Below are 20467 nucleotides of genomic sequence, written 5' to 3' on the forward strand. Positions count from 1 at the left end.
GTTTTGAAATCCCCCAAATTTAACTTTTGGTCCTTTTAAACACACTATCTAATAAACAATAACTAGTTTAACTTTGAAATGGCTGATTACCTATTATTATTAAGTAAGACTTAATATTAAGAGGTTATTTAAGTGATTTTTCACAGAGGAAAGCAGAGGAGATGGGTAAAAGTCATCTCTGCTCAGAAGTATTTCTCAATTCTTTTTCTGTTTAATATGATGTTCTACCCATATTACTATCCTAACTAATGTTCTTTTGTTTGAGAGCAATGAACATCTACTCACAGTGATTTAATCCAAAAAGGGAGAGATTTTTCTGGTGGCATCATTGTAATGGCATGGAAGCTTCCAGAAGAACCAGAACTAGAAGCTGGAAGAGCTCAGGATCTGACCCAGCTGCTCTAAGTAGATCTCCCCTGGGGCCCTGCCCTATCCTCCCAGGTCCTCTCCCAACCTGGCTTTGCTTTTCTTTATAGACTCCATCTATCCACTTTTCTATGTACTTGGCAAACATGGCAACTGAGAGGTCCCAAATTTAAATATTCTAAAGTAATCTACAAGGACAGAACAGCACCCCCCAATCCCAATTCCCAAGTTCTGGAGAGAGAATGTGGTTGCCCCAGTTAGGGACAGTTGTTCCTCTTTGACCCCACCTCTGGCTGACACAGGATCAAGCAACAAAAATATAACCAACATGGAGGTGGGGGCGGAGCAGGCCTCAGAGTTAGAAATTTGGAACAGAGCAGGCTTCCCTAGTGGCTCAAACAGTAAAGAACCCACCTGCAATGAGGGAGACCTGGGTTTGATCCCTGGGTTGGGAAGATCCACTGGAGAAGGGAATGGCTACCCATACCAGTATTCGGGCCTGGAGAAGTCCATGAACAGGATTCTGGTGGGCTACAGTCTATGGGGTCACAAAGAGTCGAACAGGACCAAACGACTTTCACTTTCTTACTTTTAGACACACCAAAAGTATTTACTACAGTTATCTCATTCCACTATAGTCCTTTTTTGGGAAGGAGAGGCTGGTTTGTAGTAAGATCAACTCACTGAAAAATGTAAAAAGCTCATATCTCTTAGACCCAGGGGAGGAAAATTAACCATCGCCTCTCGTCTGTGGTCCTCACGGTCCTTCCTTTTAAGTTAATTAGAAAGCTCATCCTTTCATGAACTTTAGAATTAAATAAGTAAATGTGTCTAGGAATAGTGTACAAACAGTTGGTGATCCATCTGCCAAAGCAGGGGAGGGAAGCAGTGGGCAGGGTCACTGCCAAGCCAGTCCCTAGACCTTCCCCCATCTAGTCAGGGGTCTCAACACACTTGCTTCTCGAAGATAAAACTTTTCTGCTCTTCCCTTTCCCATCCTCAGTCTTTTCTTTGACTCAGGACCTCCTGTCTCTTCTTCAGTTTGATAGAGAGAGTTAAGACTTCAGGGTTCCAAAAAGTGAAAAAGACTCAAATTTAAAGCCTAGATAGAACCCACATCTTTCGAAATGCAACACTAAATTCACAATCTGCATCAGCCAGATGATTTATACCTGAAAAGTGAACCATAATATTATTTCCCTTGAAAGGAAGAGTATAACCATTTCAAAAGAAATGAGCGAGTGTGTGCTGTGAAAGAGAAAACAAAGATTCCTGATAACCATGGATCTTGAGACAAAGTTTCTTCTCCACAGGGCTTTCTGCTCTTATCATCCCCAACCTTGTTGAGTTTTGAATCTCAGATCTAACAATGGAAACAATATGTCAAAAACTCGAGGTTGAAAATGGATACAAAATAGAGATCTGGCATTTTGTGTTCACAAAAATGAGAGCAGAAGAAGGCAGTCATTCTTGTAACACTTTTACTGTTAAGAGTATGGGACCTCTGATCTTCAGCACATTATCTGAGTTATTAAAAATGAAAGTGGGAAGAAAGCCAGCTGTTGTATGCAAGGTGTTGGCAAACAAGTGCAAAAAATGCAAAAAACAAATACAAAAAAGCTTTTACTAATGAGTGAGGATTAATGAACGGCAAAAGTAAAATAGAGGATAATGAAATAAATGCCACAATATCTAGTAGCAGAGTTACAGTGGACCGATTTGTTTGGAGAAAATTACGAAAAGCTGCAGGTCATCATTGATAACAGTTCAGTTCAGTTCAGTTCAGTCGCTCAGTCGTGTCCAACTCTTTGCGACCCCATAAATTGCAGCACGCCAGGCCTCTCTGTCCATCACCAACTCCCAGAGTTGACCCAAACCCATGTCCATCGAGTCAGTGATGCCATCCAACCATCTCATCCTCTGTCGTCCCCTTCTCCTCCTGCCCCCAATCCTTCCCAGCATTAGGGTCTTTTCCAATGAGTCAACTCTTCACATGAGGTGGCCAAAGTATTGGAGTTTCAGCTTCAACATCAGTCCTTCCAATGAACACCCAGGACTGATCGCCTCTAGGATGGATTGATTGGATCTCCTTGCAGTCCAAGGGACTCTCAAGAGTCTTCTCCGACACCACAGTTCAAAAGCATCAATTCTGCGATAACAATAGCTTATTGAATGGATAACAAAGCAATTATGTTTTTCCTTCCTGAAGATTATATTTGATTCTGCATAAACTGATTCCCTCATTCTATTCAGTTCCTTTATTTCTTGGTGTCACAGATAATTTTCAGGAAAAAAATGTCATTGGAGTTCAATATTTCTTTTCCTGAAATTGATATATTACAGGCCAGGCAACTGTAGGAATGTTCCTGAATTTCCAAAGAATAGATACATCAGTGAACATGGACTATTTTGAATATGGATGACAGATGCAATTTAAACCTGCTGTAGCAGGAGGGGCATCTCACCTTGTGTAACCAATATGCTCAACATTAAGCTTAAGGTACAGCTGTATCCAGGGGGAAAACATTAGCTTGTATCAAGTCTTACCTTCTCTATCCCTGCTTTCCTTGAGTTGGGTTTATTTTCATCTGTTTTTTTTTTTTTTGCAATGACCGTTATTTTCTTTGTGTTGGTATTTCATAGTTCATAGTTCATTTTGTAGACAAGAACATGGGGAGCACCATGACTGGGAATTAGCATCTCTCTCCTGAGCCCAGGTGAAAATTCCTGGAAGAGAAAGTGGATTTGGACAACAGGATCGTAGCTCTGGGTGTTACGTGGAATTTTCCACTAGAGTGAGGGAAGATGCCCTTTTTTTTTCAGAGTGTGTAAGCTTTCTGACTCTGCGGATGTCATAAGGTACGTGCAGCTACTTTCCTTCTCCAACCTGAGTCATCGTCTTGCTGCAGCACCCATCTCTCTCCCACTGTTCACAGTCAGGAAGTCTTGGAAAATCCTCATTTCCCCATCTTCCACTCACCACTCCACCCACTCACAATGCATATATACCCCCTCCACTAAACAGCCCTTACGACGGTGCCCTAGCCTGTGTGCCATTCCCAGTAGGTAGATTCCAGGCACCTTGTGCTTGACATCTCAGCAGCAGGGACACTTGTGATGGCTCACTCATGCTTAAAGCAGGAATATTTCAACTCCCACAGACCACAGAGCCTAAACTCCCTACAGAGCTCAGTCCTGGATGACACTCCATCCACACCTTTGCCTGGTCCCCTTCTCTGTAAGCAGAAGACACGAAACACACAGGCACTCCATAAATGTGGGTCAGAGCGACAGCTGAATGAATGGATAAAGAATGGATGACCAAGGTTCTAGGCACTCCAGGACTCTGGGCAGCTCTTCCAAGTCTGATGGACATTGACCTCTGCAGGACCACTTAGGAGACCCCACCCCAGCTCTGCTGGGCATGGCATTGTCCCGCTGGGCCTGGGAAAACAGTTCCCAAAGCTGTTCTGAATCTGCACATCACCACAGTGTGGGTTGGTGAAGAAAAGTTCATTCCCATCTCGTGTGCTTCCTGGGTACTTGCAGAAAACCATTCTTCCTCTGTTGACCCAGTGGCAGAGAGAAAAGAACCTTGTTTGAGAAATGAAGCCATCTCACTCCTTCCCACATAAGTATCAGAGCTTTCCATGCTGGCCCCATATGGTATCAGAGCAATGTTATCAGTGGTCGCCACAGCCAGAGAAAGACAGCACCCATCATTCATTTCTTATTCAGGGAAATGGCACCTAAGAACCTGATTTTCACTGACTACTTTAATAACTGCTCTGAATTTTCACAGACATATCATACGTAGCATTGTCCTTTAAAATAAATACATAAAAAGTGTTTGATTTGGCTGATTATATTTAACATAAATATGCAAGCAAATAGATGCTAATAAAATCTATTGAGAGCAAAGGCTTTTTAAGTTTTGCATGACAACAGAATTATATTAAGACAGAACTTTCAAAAGCCATTTTGACAGGCAATTTTATCTTTCTTGACAGTCCAAGTTATCGATTTTGTAACTAGCAACTGTAGACAAAGTAAATAAGTAAATAAACTTCATTGATACTTTTTTGGTATCTGAGGAAGAGAGAGAAATGTATGTGGAAAAGTCAAGGGCTGTTTTATGCCAGAGGAGGTCATTTTTTCCTGCTGGAATTACAACAGTAAGATTTATCTAGTTATGGGTGTATACATATATGTGTGTCCTTTGATTCTGGATAGTTATGAAATCTTTTAATATTATTTTTATATATTGTACAAATACCTTACATGGAGTTTAAAACAAAATATTAAACGTTAACAAAGAACAATGAATAACTCCTATTGGGGTAATTTTTTAATTTTATATCTTGAGTGTTTTGGTCATGTTTACTGCTGCAGAGCTTTGACATGGACATATTCAAAAGTGGCCACTTCTATAGCATCCCAATTTGATTTCAGTGTTATCAGTCTCTGGACCAGGTCTGCATTGTATAACACCGCCCCCTAGTGTCTGAATGCTTCATTACACAGCAACCCTAAATAGCTGTTTAGTAGCTAAGTGGTCCACTGGAGCAGGGAATGGCAAACCACTTTAGCATTCTTGCTTTGAAAACCCATGAACAGTATGAAAAGGCAAAAAGATATGACACTGAAAGGTGAACTCCCCAGATCAGTAGGTGTCCAATATGCTACTGGAGAAGAGCGAAGAAATAGCTCCGGAAGGAATGAAGGTATGAAGAAGCTGAGCCAAAGCAGAAACATGTCTGCAGAAAGTAATATAACATTGTAAATCGAATAATTTCCTGATGCTGAGAAAGATTGAGGGCAGAAGGAGAAGGGGACGACAGAGGATGAGATGGTTGGATGGTATCACCGACTTGGTGGACATGAGTTTGGGTAAATGCCGGGAGTTGGTGATGGACAGGGAGGCCTGACGTGCTGCGGTTCATGGGGTCGCAGAGTCAGACACGACTGAGCGACTGAACTGAACTGAAATCAAATACACACCAATAAAATTAATTTAAAAATTTTTAAAGAAATAACTCAATATAAAATACATGCCTGAAAACAAAGGCATATTTCAGTCCTTGGGCATGAGAACAGGCTAGGGCAGGGCTGCCCTCCCTGGAACCTGTTCTCTTTCATGATGGAAAAGGGAAAGAACGGATGGCAGTCAAATTAGATGAATGTTTCTTGAACTGCCATGTTTAAATCAGAAGATTTTCAACTTCATTTTGGAAAATCTTACTTTATTAAAAGTTATTAATCAACAAAGATGCTACTGCAATCAACTTTAAAAGACAGACAAAACTGTATTGATGACTTTTTCATGGTCAGCTGATAGACATGTCCAAATAAAAATTTGGTGGAGAATAAAAACTCAGTTATTCCGTGCTTCCTAGATACTCCTTAAACTTAAGTATCTTAATGTTTTTGGTAGAAATCACATGGCCCTTAACAGCCCCAGACATCAAAGAAGCTCAGCCCTATGGTGTATTTTCCATAAAATTCGGTTTAGTTTAGTCGCTCAGTCGTGTCCAGCTCTTTGCAATCCCATGGACTGCAGCATGCCAGGCTTCCCTGTCCATCACCAACTCCCGGAGCTTGCTCAAACTCACGTCCATTGAGTCGGTGATGCCATATAATTACAGATCTTTTAAAAGGATCAACACTACTCTAGATGTTTTTGTTTGTAATTCAAAGATGATCAGCTTATTTTTCTGCTTATTAAGTATAGAAATTACCACCAAAAAATAGCCAAGTAAGGGAGTGAAGATTCTCTTCAAGTCAAAGAAAGGCATTTCCTGAATCAGAGAGTAATCAATCCACATGCAGGTCAGTATTATTTATTCCTTTGCAAAACGCATCAGTGAGCCACATTATGATGTGTATCCATGTTTGTTCTCTATTTGCATTATGTAGAGGCCTTACATGGAGAAGAAAATGGCAACCCACTCCAGTACTCTGGCCTGGAAAATCCCATGGATGGAGGAGCCTGGTAGGCTACAGTCTACAGTCCATGGGGTCGTGAAGAGTCGGACACGACTGAGCGACTTCACTTTCACTTTTCACTTTAGTGCATTGGAGAAGGAAATGGCAACCCACTCCAGTGTTCTTGCCTGGAGAATCCCAGGGACAGGGGAGCCTGGTGGGCTGCCGTCTATGGGGTTGCACAGAGTTGGACACGACTGAAGCGACTTAGCAGCAGCAGCAGCAGAGGCCTTATATACCGATTTTCAATTATTCCACCTTCACAGAGAAATGTATTGAGGTATTACATGTCTATTCATACTCACTACATGAAGGTTTTCTTTAAAGCTGCATAGAGGAGGAAGGTGGTGGGAAGGTACAAACTTCCAGTTATAAGTCCTTGGGTTGTAATGTACAACTTTATGAAATAGTTAACACTGCTGTATGGTATATATGAAAATTGTTAGGAGTAAATCTAAGAGTTCTCACAAGGAAAAAATGTTTTCTCTTTATTGTATATATATATGAGATGATGGAGGCTAATTCAACTATTTGTAGCAATCATTTCACAATAAATGTTTAAACCACTATGCTATACACCTTGAAGTTATACACTGTTATATGTCAATTATATCTCAATAAAACTGGGAAAAAGTATTTTCAAAATAAAGTTGCACAGAAAAATAAGCATAACACCACTGCAAACAGATGTCTCTGCCCGAGTTTCACAGATTTATTTTCTTTTCTTCCAAATCACATCAAATATCACATGGTCCTTGAGTAGTCCCTCTGGACCACATGTGAAGAGATGGTCATCACAGCCCCTTCGATAGCATTGCTTTTGCTCTGGGAACCCTGAAGGAATAACGCCGCTTGCTGCTAAGGTGCTGAACCATTTGCTTCTGTTGATTATCCGATATATCAGGAGATACCAGCTCCTCTCCATCTACACATATTTTAAAACAAAACAACGTCATTTTTTAAACTGTTAAGAGATCCCATCCATTAATTTCACATTTTCTCTTGTTAATTTCACAACTGTTAGTGAACTGCACAAATACCATATTGCTCTGATTTTTTAAAGTTCATAGTGGATGAACATGGCAAATTTCTCAAGAATAGTAACATTAGTAACAATAGAGCATTAATGAAGAGAATTTAATGTTCAATGTAAGCAATACTTAAAAAGAGATCTATTGTGACTTTTATATACAAAATGACATCATTTCACTGGAAGGAGAGGGCAATCATATTGGTGTCTTTTCACTTTGCTTTTTTTCTCCTACCAGATTTTTGTGGCTAATGGATATCAAAACAGTTTGTTATGCTGAAAACAATTATAATAGCTGTAACTGAGCAAAGCATTTCTGAGGCTCCCTGCAGGAGGAAAAGGTACCTTCTCCTGGAGGTAAGAGTCAGTCTCTACTTGCTGCTTCTTCTGATCTTTGGGGAAGGATGCATCCTAAGAATCTAGGACTTACTCTGTTTCAGCTCTTCATATCTAGAAGTCAATAAACTGTCACCCAGCAACCCTCAAAACTGTCTTAGACTCCAAAAAGAAAATAAGAGTGCTTCTATGGGTTAACTGGTGCCCCCCTAGAAGATGTTGCCATCCTAACCACCAACCACCCCCACTCCCCGCAGATGAATGTGATTTACCTCATTTCCAATTAGGATCTTTGCAAATAATTAAGTTAAGATTAAATCATTGGGGTGGGCCCTAATCTGATTGTGTCCTTATAAAAAGAGGAAATCTGGACACAGACAAGAACAGGGAGTATACCACATGAAGGTGAAGGCCCACATAAGGGTGATGTATCTGAAAGCCAAGGAACACAGATTGTCAGCAAGTCACCAGAAGTTAGCAGAGAGACATGGATAAGCCATGAAAAGGAACCAGCCCTGCTGACACCCTGATCTCCGATTCTGGTTGCCAGGACTGTGAGACAATACATTTCTGTGGTTTAAGCCACCCAGGCTATGGCAATCACAACAAACTAATTCTCTGCTGCGCTAGATATTCCATCCTATAAATTAAATAAGAAAAAAAGAGAGAGCAATAAATCCCTATGACTTGTCTCACACTTCAAATCTGCTATCGTTTATAACGTGGGCGGGAGAAGTTGGAGCAGGGTGATGGGGTGGACTACGTCTGCTTCCCAGCTGTGCACTAAAGCTTGATGCGCGTCTGGTCTCAGAGCCTGCTAGGAAATGAATGGCTTTTCACAGTGAGCATTCAAATGGTTGATTTGTATTTCCAGGTGTTTATGTCCAACCAGCAATCCTGCTTTAAAAATAGCTGGAGTGTGCCGCAAGTAAATGTTTTTCTCTCTACTGCTATGTGAGGATGAATGAGAAATACTTTGCCAGGAGCTCATCCCAAGACTGTGTGTAAAGGGCACAGACATTCACGTCAGACCCTCTCCACTCACTGGCTCTGCGACTTGGGGCATTCAGGTAGAGACATGGTTTCTTAGAAGCAGTTCTACTAAGAAGAAGTTGTTCCTCACTTGTCTTCTTATTTTTGAAATATATTAATCTAATTGTCTCCAAAAGAAAAATATTTAGGGATCCTTCACTATTCAGCGGATGAACCTAAAATAATAATAAAAAAAAGATCACCATTTCAATGAATGCTTTTTAAAAATTAAGTTATATGGCTATTTGCTTACATATAAAGAATTAAGAACAAATATATTCCATTTAAATTGCCCCCTCAGAGTAACATAGTCTCATAAAAACCAACTAAAGGAAATAAATGGTGTTACAAACTCATACTGACAAAGTTTCAGAATATTACAGAAATTAAAAAAATCTGAATGTTACTAACTTAAATAGATATATATTTCATTCTTATATTAACTTTTGACAGTTATTAGTAACTAAAAGATTTCCCTGAGAAGAGTCATCTGTCTTGTGAATTCATTTTATCAAACTAAGTATGACTTGTTCACATTCAGAATGCTGGAAAAGTATATTATAATATTTTATGTAGTGGGACAGTACTTACAAAAGTTTTCATTGCTGCTGATATTGTTTAAACTGGGGCAAAGTCTCACATATAACTGTGAGTACTTCCTCCTTTCCTGTACAAACTTCCTTCTTACTCCACATATGTCAGAATTAATTATTTTTAAATCTTCAAGCATGGGCTTCTCTTAACAAAATAGCAGTATTTTTACTTTAAAGTTTTTATGTATATTTTAAATTATTTGCAGTATAGATACAAAATTTTTATTTTATTATGAATCTGAAATTCTAATAGAAAATCAGAGCTAAAGCACAGCTTTGGTTATATACTGTTCCTTTTTTTTGCCAGTAAAATTTTCCTTCACAGGATGCAAAATTATACTCAGTGAAAATTAGTGACAAATACAAGTTACTAAAGTGAAAGTGGGAAGTAATATCTGTACTGTATGATATAAATATGCACGTGTGTGCTCAGTCACTTCGGTCATGTCTGTCTCTTTGCGAACCTATGAACAGTTGCCCACCAGGCTCCTCTATCCATGGGATTCTCCAGGCAAGAATACTGGAGTGGGCTGCTATGCCCTCCTCCAGAGGATCTTTCCGACCCGGGGATCGAACTCGCATCTGCCTGCGTCTCCTGCACAGCAGGGGGATTCTTTACCCCCTGAGCCACCTGGGAAGCCCCAAATATGCATATTTTATCTATATAAATAAACAGCACACATTTATATCATGAAAATCCTACTTTATGTAATGCAACTAAATATCACAAAAGAGTTCTTGTACTAGTAACGAGATTAACCAATTTCGTCAGTTATTTTTAGTCTTAGCTAAGCCTCTAAATTACCAAGTACATATTAGAAAGTCCAGCAAATGCACAACTGAGTTTCCATGTTCAGTCAGTAATTCATCAGTCACACGATCTCAGTGTCGAGTCACCTTCTTGAGGGGGATGGTCTGGATCCAGTCCATGGAGTTCACGTCAAAGATGTCCACCGCGTTTTCACTGTACACTGAGAGATATGGGGCATTGTAACCTGGGAGAAGGGGAGGAGGTGATAGCAAGCATGGGCTTCAGGATTCATTTTTCAATTAGAATTTTTTATTAGGATAATTATAAATTCACATGCAATTGTAATAAATAACACAGAAAGATCTCTTGCACATTCTGCCCAGTTTTCCCCAATGTAACATTTTGCAGAACTAGCATATTGACATTGATAGAGCTGACCTATCCATCTTAAGCAGATTTCCCCAGTTTTACTAGCACTTGTGCACATGTGTGTGTGTGTGTGTGTGTGTGTGTCAAGGTCTATACAATTTTACCACTTGTACAGGTTTATGTTCCACCACCACAAGATACAGACTAGTTCCAAGGATCTCCCATGATGTCCTTTTCTAATCCCACCCACTTCTTTTCCATCTTCCTCTCCTTCCTTAATCTCTTACTCCATTTCTAAAATTTCATCATTTCAAAAATGTTATGTAAATGGAATTCATGATTAACTATATCTGCTAAGCCCAAATACATTTTGAGAAAAACTTCAGATTGGAAACCAAAGAGAATCCCTCAATAATATTTTAATTATTATACAGTAGCTGCCTCAAAATCTTTTTTAATAAACAGGATTAACATAAATTAAAATGGCAAATAAATGATGCATATGTGTCAAATTGTAGATTAAAACACATACGTAAAATCTGACCACGATCTCTCTAATGCTTTCATCTAATAGCAATGTTATTAAGTAATTTCATAGCTTTTCAAAATCTATGAATCATAAACCATGTCAGCTCTCTGAAAGAGTATGGCATAAGATTAGAAAAGTATATGTGGGGAGTGAAATCAATGAATAATAAAAACAGTTGATTTCTCATCAGAAATGATGGATGTTAGAAAAGAGTAGAATGACATTTTTAAAGTGTTGAAAGAAAAAAATGACTCTCAGGTTTTTAGCTGACCTTCCCAGACTCATTAGTTTAGATTAAGCTTTCCTCCTTCATGCTCCTATAGAATACTGTACTCCATATCACAGCACTTGCTTAATTATTGATCTCATACCATGATTGTAATCTCCATAAGGATTCACTCTGTCTATTTTACCAGGTTTAATATTCTGCCCTTAACCTTTAGCATAGCAAGTTGTTCATATTAAGTGCTCAATTCCTATGCTCTAAGTGAATAAAAAAGAGCTGTATTAAATAGCCTACATCAATAAAATATCAAATAAGCTAAAATTATTTTATTTTAATTTAAATACTTTAAAATTATTTAATATAAAATTATCTGAACATTCTATGTAGACTTTACATAAGCTAAACCCAAAAGGCAAAAAGTAATTTACTTAGTAACTATTTCTTACAGTTAGTTAATGCTTATGTGATTTTCACTGACCATGAAGACATCTACTTAGGATTTACAAAAAGCAACAACTTGGGTTAAGAATATATTCATGGTAAGTTATCCAATGAATATAGTAAACATTAAAGGTTAAGTTATTTCACATGTTTGACTTAGATATAGCTTCTTTAGAGCTATTCTACTTGAAGAGACATAGACAACTTAGGAAAAAATCTTCAGTGATGCTTTCAAAAATTAAAGCTGTCATTAACAATATTTAGTCATAGGATGTAAAACTGTAACAACAAGGACAGAAAGGTACAGAGAGACAAGAAAATAAATTGTAAGATAGCCTTACGGCAATAAGTTGGAGGTGCTGGCCACATCAGTTCAACTGGCCTAGATCTGAGGCCCCTGCTGTCAGTGTAAATTCCAATGCTCTTGAAACATAACAGATACTCAATACTAGAGATCTCAACCGCACAGAGAGCATCCACTGGTTGATGAGTGATAAATGACAGTGTAGGGTCATGGAAGTGCAGCATCCTGTGTGGAACTCCTTCTCTCCTCAAGGGGTATCTGAGGAATCCTGACTGAAAGCCTACACAGAGTTGTTCACTGAAGATGCCCATCCACTGGACAGTGGCTGGGATTTGGAGTTCTTTAAATTTTCTGTGAGAAATTTTCTTGCTCTGAAACAGCTCATAACAGAAGACTTGGCTTTTCCTAGCCACACAGAGGCATGTGTGGGCCCCTTGGCACACTGTTCCAGAAGTCATGGCATGGCACCCTTTGGTTTCTGCCAGCTTGTGACTATCAGTCTTTCCTCCATCCAAAACTGACATGGGAAATAGCTGCACGAGGTGACTTCGTCCTGAGATCACTGCGACCATCTGGCCGTGGGGGATAAGCTCGATTTGGTGAATCTTCTTTATGTCACTGATGCGAATAATTTCTACACATTTAAACATATTTGTAAGTCATTTTCAAATTCAAAATAATTTGTATTTACTTATTTAAAAAGTTCTCCAAATTTCACCCAAAGCAATTAAGAAAGGTCCTAATAAAAATTAACTAATAAATCTTCTTAATGTCATTAATTTGACTATTTTCTCTGCAAATAAAGTGGCAAGTCTCCTTCAAATTAGAAATGTTTTCTTATTTTTAAAAAATCTCTTTATTGAGGTATAATGGACATGTAACAACATATTAGTTTCAGGTGTATAACATAATGATTCAATATTTGTATGTATTGAGAAATGGTCACCAAAATAAATCTAGTCAATAGCCAACACCATACATAATTACAATTTTTTTCTTGTAATAAAAACTTTTGCAGTCTACAAACAATAAATGCTGAAGAGAGTGTGGAGAAAAGGGAACCCTCTTACACTGTTGGTGGGAATGCAAACTAGTATAGCCACTATGGAGAACAGTGTGGAGATTCCTTAAAAAGCTAGAAAAACTATACCACCCAGCAATCCCACTGCTGGGCATACACACCAAGGAAACCAGAATTGAAAGAGACACATGTACCTCAGTGTTCACTGCAGCACTGTTTACAATAGCCAGGACATGGAAGCAACCTAGATGTCTATTGGCAGACTAATGAATAAGGCAGCTGTGGTACATATACACAATGGAATATTACTCAGCTATTAAAAAGAATGCATTTGAATCAGTTCTAATGAGGTGGACAAAACTGGAGCCTACTATACAGAGTGAAGTAAGTCAGAAAGAAAAACACCAATACAGTATATTAACTCATATATATGGAATTTAGAAAGAATGGTAATGATGACCCTATATGTGAGAGAGCAAAAGAGACACAGATATAAAGAAAAGACTTTTGGACTCTGTGGAAGAAGGCGAGGGTGGGATGACTTGAGAGAATAGCACTGAAACATGTATATTACCATATGTGAAATAGATCACCAGTCCAAGTTCGATGCATGAAGTAGGGCACTCAAAGCTGGTGCACTGGGACAACCTAGAAGGATGGGATGGGGAAGGAGGTGGGAGGGGAGCTCAGAACAGGGGGACACATGTACACCTGTGGCTGATTCATGTCAATGTATGGCAAAACCCACCACAATATTGTAAAGTAATTTTCCTCCAATTAAAATAAATAAACTAATTTAAAAAACTTTTTGCAATAAACTTGCTTAGCAATTTTCAAATATGCATATTATTAACCATAGCCACTTGACTGTACATGACATACCCAAGACATTGATGACTGGCAGTTTACACCTTTAAAACCCCTTCACCCATTTTGCCCATTTCCCCACCCCAACAGTGACTTAGCAGCACCACCCCAACAACCTCAGTTGTTCTCTGTATCTCTGAATGTGTTTGTGTGTTTAGATTCCACATAAGTGAGATCATATGCTATTTATCTTTCTCTGTCTGACTTTTTTCACTTTGAGTAACACCCTTGAGGTTCATTCATACTGTTGCAAATGGGAAGAGTTCTTTCTTTCTTATGGCTGAATTAAATATATATAATTGTTGTTGTTCAGTCGCTCAGTCATGTCTGACTCTTTGTGACCCCATGGACTGCAGCACGCCAGGCTTCCCTGTCCTTCACCAACTCCCAGAGCTTGCTCAAACTCATGTCCATTGAGTTGGTGATGCCATACAAACATCTTGTCCTCTGTTGTCCACTTCTCCTCCTGCCTTCTATCTTTCCCCAAATCAGAGTCTTTTCTAATGAGTCAGCTCTTCGCATCAGGTGCCCAAAGCACTGGAGCTTCAGCTTCAGCATCAGTCCTTCCAATGAATATTTAGGACTGATTTCCTTTAAGATTCACTGGTTTAATCTCCTTGTAGTCCAAAGGAGTCTCAAGAGTCTTCTCCAACACCACAGTTCAAAAGCATCAATTCTTCGATGCTCAGCCTACTTTATGGTCCAACTCTCACATCCATACATGACTACTGGAAAAACCATAGCTTTGACTATACAGACTTTTGTTGGCAAAGTAATGTCTCTGCTTTTTAATATGCTGTCAAGGTTGGTCATAACTTTTCTTCCAAGGAGCAAGTGTCTTTTAATTTCAAGGCTGCAGTCACCCTCTGCAGTGATTTTGGGGCCCAAGAAAATAAAGTCTGTCACTGTTTCCATTGTTTTCCCATCTATTTGCCATGAAGTGATGGGACCAGATGCCATGATCTTTGTGTTTTGAATGTTGAGGTTTAAGCCAGCTTTTTCACTCTCCTCTTTTACCTTCATCAACAAGCTCTTTAGTTTCTCTTCACTTCCTGCCATAAAGGTGGTGTCATCTGTTTATCTGAGGTTATTGATATTTCTCCCGGCAATCTTGATCCCAGCTTGTGCTTCCTCCAGCCCAGCATTTCTCATGATGTACTCTGCATATAAGTTAAATAAGCAGGGTGACAATATACAGCCTTGACGTACTCCTTTCCCAATTTGGAACCAATCCATTGTTTCATGTCTGGTTCTAACTGTTGCTTCTTGACCTGGATACAGACTTCTCAGGAGGCAGGTCAGGTGGCCTGGTATTCCCATCTCTTTACGAATTTTCCACAGTGTGTTGTGATCCACACAGTCAAAAGCTTTAGCGTAGCCAATGAACCAGATGTTTTTTCTGGAATTCTGTTGCTTTTTCTATGATCCAACAGATGTTGGCAATTTGATCTCTGGTTCCTCTGCCTTTTCTAAATCCAGCTTGAACATCTGTGAGTTCACGGTTCACATACTGTTGAAGCCTGACTTGGAGAATTTTGAGCATTACTTTACTAGCATGTGAAATAAGTGCAACTGTGGGTAGTTTGAGCATTCTTTGGCATTGGAATGAAAACTGACCTTTTCCAATCCTGTGGCCACTGCTGGGTTTTCCAAATTTGCTGGCAGATTGAGTGCAGCACACTCACAGCATCATCTTTCAGGATTTGAAATAGCTCAACTGGAATTCCATCACCTCCACTAGCTTTGTTCATAATGATGCTTCCTAAGTCCCACTTGACTTCACACTCCAAGATGTCTGGCTCTAAGTGAGTGATCACACCATCATGGTTATCTGGGTCATGAAGATCTTTTTTATACAGTTCTTCTGTGTATTCTTGCCACCTCTTCTTAATATCTTCTGCTTCTGTTAGGTCCATTCCATTTCTGTCCTTTATTGTGCCCATCTTTGCATGAAATGTTCCCTTGGTGTCTCTAATTTTCTTGAAGAGATCTCTAGTCTTTCCCATTCTATTGTTTTCCTCTATTTCTTTGCTTTGATCACTGAGGAAGGCTTTTTTTTTTTATCTCTCCTTGCTATTTTTTGGAACTCTGCATTCAGATAGGTATATCTTTCCTTTTCTCCTTTGCCTTTTGCTTCTCTTCTTTTCCAAATTATTTGTAAGTCCTCCTCATACAACCATTTTGCCTTTTTGCATTTCTTTTTCTTGGGGATGGTTTGATCATTGCCTCGTGTACAATGTTCCAAACTTCTGTCCATAGTTCTTCAGGCACTCTGTCTGTCAAATTTGATCCATCTTTATCTGTTCATCTACTGGTAGACATTTAGGTTATTTTTATATCTTGACTAGTACAAATAATGCTGCAATTAACATGGAGGTACAGATACGTTTTTGAATTAGTTTTTTTGTTTTCTTTCATAAAATATCCAGAAGTGAAGCTGTTGGATCATACAGTGGTTTTATTTTTAATTTTTGAGGAACTTCAATACTGTTTTCCATGTGCCTGTAGCAATATACATTCCCAACAACAGAGTACAAAGGTTCTCGTTTCTCCACATTGTCACCAATATTTGTTTTTTCTTGGCTTTTTAATAATAGCTATGTTAACAGATGTGGGATGATATCTTATTGTGGCTTTGATTTGCATTCTCCTAGTGATCTTGAGCACCTTTCTTGTACCTGTTGGCCATCTGTATGTCTTCTTTGGGAAAATGTCTATTCAGATCTTCTGTCCATTTTTTAATCAGATTGCTTAGCTTTTTTGCTATTGAGTTGCACAAGTTCTTTATGTATTTTGGATATTAACCCCTTATAAGCTATGATTTTCAAATATTTTCTCCCATTTGGTAGGCTGCTTTTACCTTTTGTTGATGGTTTCCTTTGCTGTGCAAAAGAATGTTTTTGTATTTTTAAATTCTTTCCAATTATTACTCCGTTGGATTTAAGTCATGTTCTAATAAAATCACAGACATAAACTTAGAGGATAGATTTGAGACAAAAAAGGATAGGAAGAGATCAAAAATTATATGTTTAAAACAGGTAATTATTCCAGAGATAATACAATAACCTTCATCATAAAATTAGCATAATAAAGCACTCAACTTAATCCTGATATTTCAGATGGCAAGGCAAACATCCCCCAGTGTCTGACGAATAGAAATATGCTTCTTTTCTTTCTTTTTTTTTTCCTGGCTGCGAGGCTTGAGGGATCTAGATACCACCAGGGATAGAACTTAGGGTCTTGGCAATGAAAGTGCTAAGTCCTAACCACTGGATGGCCAGGGATTCCAAATGAACTGCTTCTTCAGGGAAAAAAAAAGAAAAACAAAACTGTCCTCTTTTTCCCTGGCACTAATTTGATTCCTTTATTGCACAAATATTTGTTGAGTGACTACTATGTGTCAGGCATTTTTAAGTGCAAGGGATACAGTGCTGAACAGAAAAATATAAGGCCCTGCTTGCATGCTGGCTCCTGGTGACCTCTCCTGGGTCTCCTCACCAGGACTAGGAAGCCTTTGATGGAGAATAGCTAATGTCCTTCAAATGCAGGTTCTCTTTGATCTAACTTATCATTTGAATGCAAGACATTCAAGAGAACAGCTATATTAGAGTAGCTCCTCTTCATTTTAGCTATTTCCCCATTTCTCCCTCAAGCAACTATGAGAACCAAACAAAAACAAACAAAACAGACAGAGAATTCTGCTGTCTTGTCTGGGAAATATTCAATTTATATTGTTCCTCTTCATGATGCCAATGTATCAGTGAGGGAAGGGGCATTCAAGCAGAAGTGTTTTCCTCCATGCATCAACTGGAAGATGGTACATTAAGTTTTTACAGCATACTTATTAGGTAAAATCCCTTGTGAAGATATATGGACACCCTACTACACATAAAATAATTAACAAGAGCCTACTGTATAGCACAGGGAACTCTGTTCAATATTCTGTAATAATTACATGGGTAAATAATCTGAAAAAGAATGAATAGGTATAACTGAATCACTTCATAGTACACCTGAAACTAACACAACATTATAAGTCAATTATATTCCAATAAGAAATTTTTTTAAAACAACATTTGAACTCTGGAGGATTATGGATCTCTGAAAGGAGGCAACTCATCCTGTGACTTGAAAACACATCAAACCAGATGTGGACAAAAGAGAACAAATCTGATAATATTATTATTAAACTTTAAAGTTATTCCAGAACATTAAAGACTCTCCTTACCATCTATGGTAACATGGACAACAAATAACCCTTCTTCGTTTCCCAGAGCGATTCTTTTGTGATCTATATTTGACACATAAATAAAAACATCAAGGAATTTGGGGGCAAACTAAGTGAATCAATTTATCAATGTTGAAGAATTTTAGAAGTCAAATTAAATATATATTTAGAAATATTCAATGAAAAGAAACATAAAAACCAATAATTTCTACTATGATTCTTTCAGAATACACAAGTAAGCATAATAAAACATGGCTTTCTCAATAGAAAGATCATTTTGTAAGGTAATCTTTATGAATACTTGAAGAAAGTATAATAGTCAAGTAATGATATACTTTCAGATTTGCTATAAGTGATGTTTCACAAATGAAAAAATCTTATACAATAATTTGTCAGTGACCATGACTTGAGCTACAACAGCATGGGGGTGTGTCAGAACACAGTGAGAACTAAAAAAATGCAAAGATACCACATTAAGTGAAGGCTTTGAATACAGAGCACAGAACTTAACATATACAAGTTCATTTAATCCTCTCCATACCTGAAAAACTGGAATTATCTACATTTAACACATAAAAGTTTAGTAATCAGCTCCATGTCACCAAGGAGGCAATAGCTAAGTGGCTCTTATTGTCACCATTATCTAATGCAGAAATATGCTGTTTAAGAAAGGCAAGTATTCTTGTTTACTGATAAAACTTTCAGTATCGATCTTGCCAATTCATTCATTGATCCCTTTGCTTTTCACTTGTTTATTGAGTATTGGGTGTTGGGATTTGAAGGACAGTCTTTGCCCTCAAGGTAAGTAGTTCACAGTTACACACAGGGTCACACTGCTTGTGTGTTTGGGGCCAGATGTGTTTGGAAACTATGAACTTTTCAGACTTGAAAAGGTATACCTATAGATTAAAGAAACACCCTTTTAGGCAGAGAACCATAATATAATCAAATATATTTTCGCAGAGAATCTGATGAATAGCCATGGGATGGAGGAAGAAGGACTTCTCCCCTCACTCCCACCCCCTGCCACCCACAGAGCCTCAATCAGGTTTTGCTGGCAAATGAGTTGTGGATAAAGTTAACGTTTTCAGATTTCGACACTGGGACTGTGGTGAGGGGTATGAACCTAGCGGGATAATGTTGTAAATCCATACCTATGATTGCAGCTGTCTGAGTGGTTTTGATCAGGGGTAGATTGCTGTCATAAGCCTCTTTCAGAACATAGATTGAGCGGTCTCTGGAATGACTTTTTCTCAATATCTTGTGCAATTCACTCAGCACGCCCACCCACTCATTCTTCTTATTCTCACTATCTGCTAAGATTGGGATTGAATATCTATTACTAGGTGCTGAGAGCTGGGAAGCTGTGACCTAGAATGATGTAAGGAATATCTAGGTTATAAGAAAGCAGACATTCTCTATGCCAGCCTGTCTAGCATTTTTCCATTACACTCACAACTGATAAATGACACTTCTAATAATATTACCCTCTTCCTGGTAGTAAAATAGGTGATGTGAGCCATCAGAGTCAGGCCAGAAGGAAAATGTCAGAATCACTTCTATTTCGATACTCATAAAACCACCAGCGTTATCTGAGTACCTACGATCTTTTACTTCATCAAATGAAAATAACTACTATTTATTCCCAGGTGTTTCAGACCGTAGAGAATCTGCCTGCAGTGCAGGAGACACAGGTTCGATTCCTGGGTTGGGAAGATTCCCTGGAAGAGGAAATGGCAACCCACTCGGGTATTCTTGCCTGGAGAACTCCATGGACTGACTACAGTCCATGGGGTCGTGGCAAAGAGTCCGACATGCCTGAATGACTAACACTTTCACTTTCATTGTATGCTGTCGCTGTACCAGGAACTGCTCTAAGAAATTTGCATGTGTTAATTGAATGAATCCTCACAGAAAACTCAGTGGGTAGTTAGGACTCTTCTTTCCATTTTATGGGTGCGAGGACAAAAACACAGCTGGGTAGAATGCAGGCAATCTGATGCCAGAACCTCCACTCTGAGCCTCTGTTTCTTCAGTTCTAACACACACATTTGCACCTTTAGATTATCTCTGAAATGGCAATGTGTTGTGCAATTGCAATCATCACAATCAATTGTGATGCTACAGAATGCTCAGTAGTTTTTTGTTGTTACATATGAAATATTCAGAAACATTCATGCTTTCCTGACTGCTACATGTCTATAATTTATATCATTACTAGTAAATGGCAAATCAAATTTAAGTTTTAAGAAATATAATTAAGCTTAAAGTCTACATTTCTATATAAAACTTTCTTTTGTGGTCATCAAGTAAGCATCAGTGATATAATAAGCTACCACTCTAAGCCAGTTCCAAATAGCCAGATCTTTGTAGGGGTTCTTGATGGTTG

At 38.6% G+C, this 20467-nt stretch overlaps 1 protein-coding gene and 1 long non-coding RNA gene across 10 annotated transcripts in view; one reads left to right on the top strand and one right to left on the bottom strand.

The window, feature by feature from the left end:
• Window positions 1-4214: 4214 nt before the first annotated feature.
• LOC145519685 (uncharacterized) lies at window positions 4215-8954 on the top strand. The gene is made up of 5 exons (XR_014063838.1): window positions 4215-5226; window positions 5935-6195; window positions 6283-6631; window positions 7620-7738; window positions 8592-8954. It is a non-coding gene; the product is annotated as an uncharacterized LOC145519685 (long non-coding RNA).
• Window positions 7042-20467, bottom strand: part of LOC145518869 (serine/threonine-protein kinase MRCK alpha-like) — a 62495-nt gene continuing 49069 nt past the window's right edge. For 4 of the 9 annotated variants that reach the window (XM_081524000.1, XM_081523991.1, XM_081523978.1 and 1 more), the window contains 6 exons: window positions 19233-19449; window positions 18079-18141; window positions 12000-12596; window positions 10240-10337; window positions 8763-8925; window positions 7042-7276 (listed from right to left, as the gene is read on the bottom strand). In XM_081524000.1, the coding sequence (XP_081380126.1) occupies window positions 7146-7276; window positions 8763-8925; window positions 10240-10337; window positions 12000-12596; window positions 18079-18141; window positions 19233-19449 (1269 nt within the window). In that variant the 3' untranslated portion in view covers window positions 7042-7145. The remainder of the gene's footprint in view (window positions 7277-8762; window positions 8926-10239; window positions 10338-11999; window positions 12597-18078; window positions 18142-19232; window positions 19450-20467) is intronic. The other 5 variants (XM_081524008.1, XM_081523983.1, XM_081523969.1 and 2 more) reach the window with 2 other exon arrangements.

This window comes from Giraffa tippelskirchi, chromosome 1 (assembly GCF_054371585.1).
Source record: "Giraffa tippelskirchi isolate mGirTip1 chromosome 1, T2T-mGirTip1v1.2.pri, whole genome shotgun sequence".
NCBI lineage: Eukaryota > Metazoa > Chordata > Mammalia > Artiodactyla > Giraffidae > Giraffa > Giraffa tippelskirchi.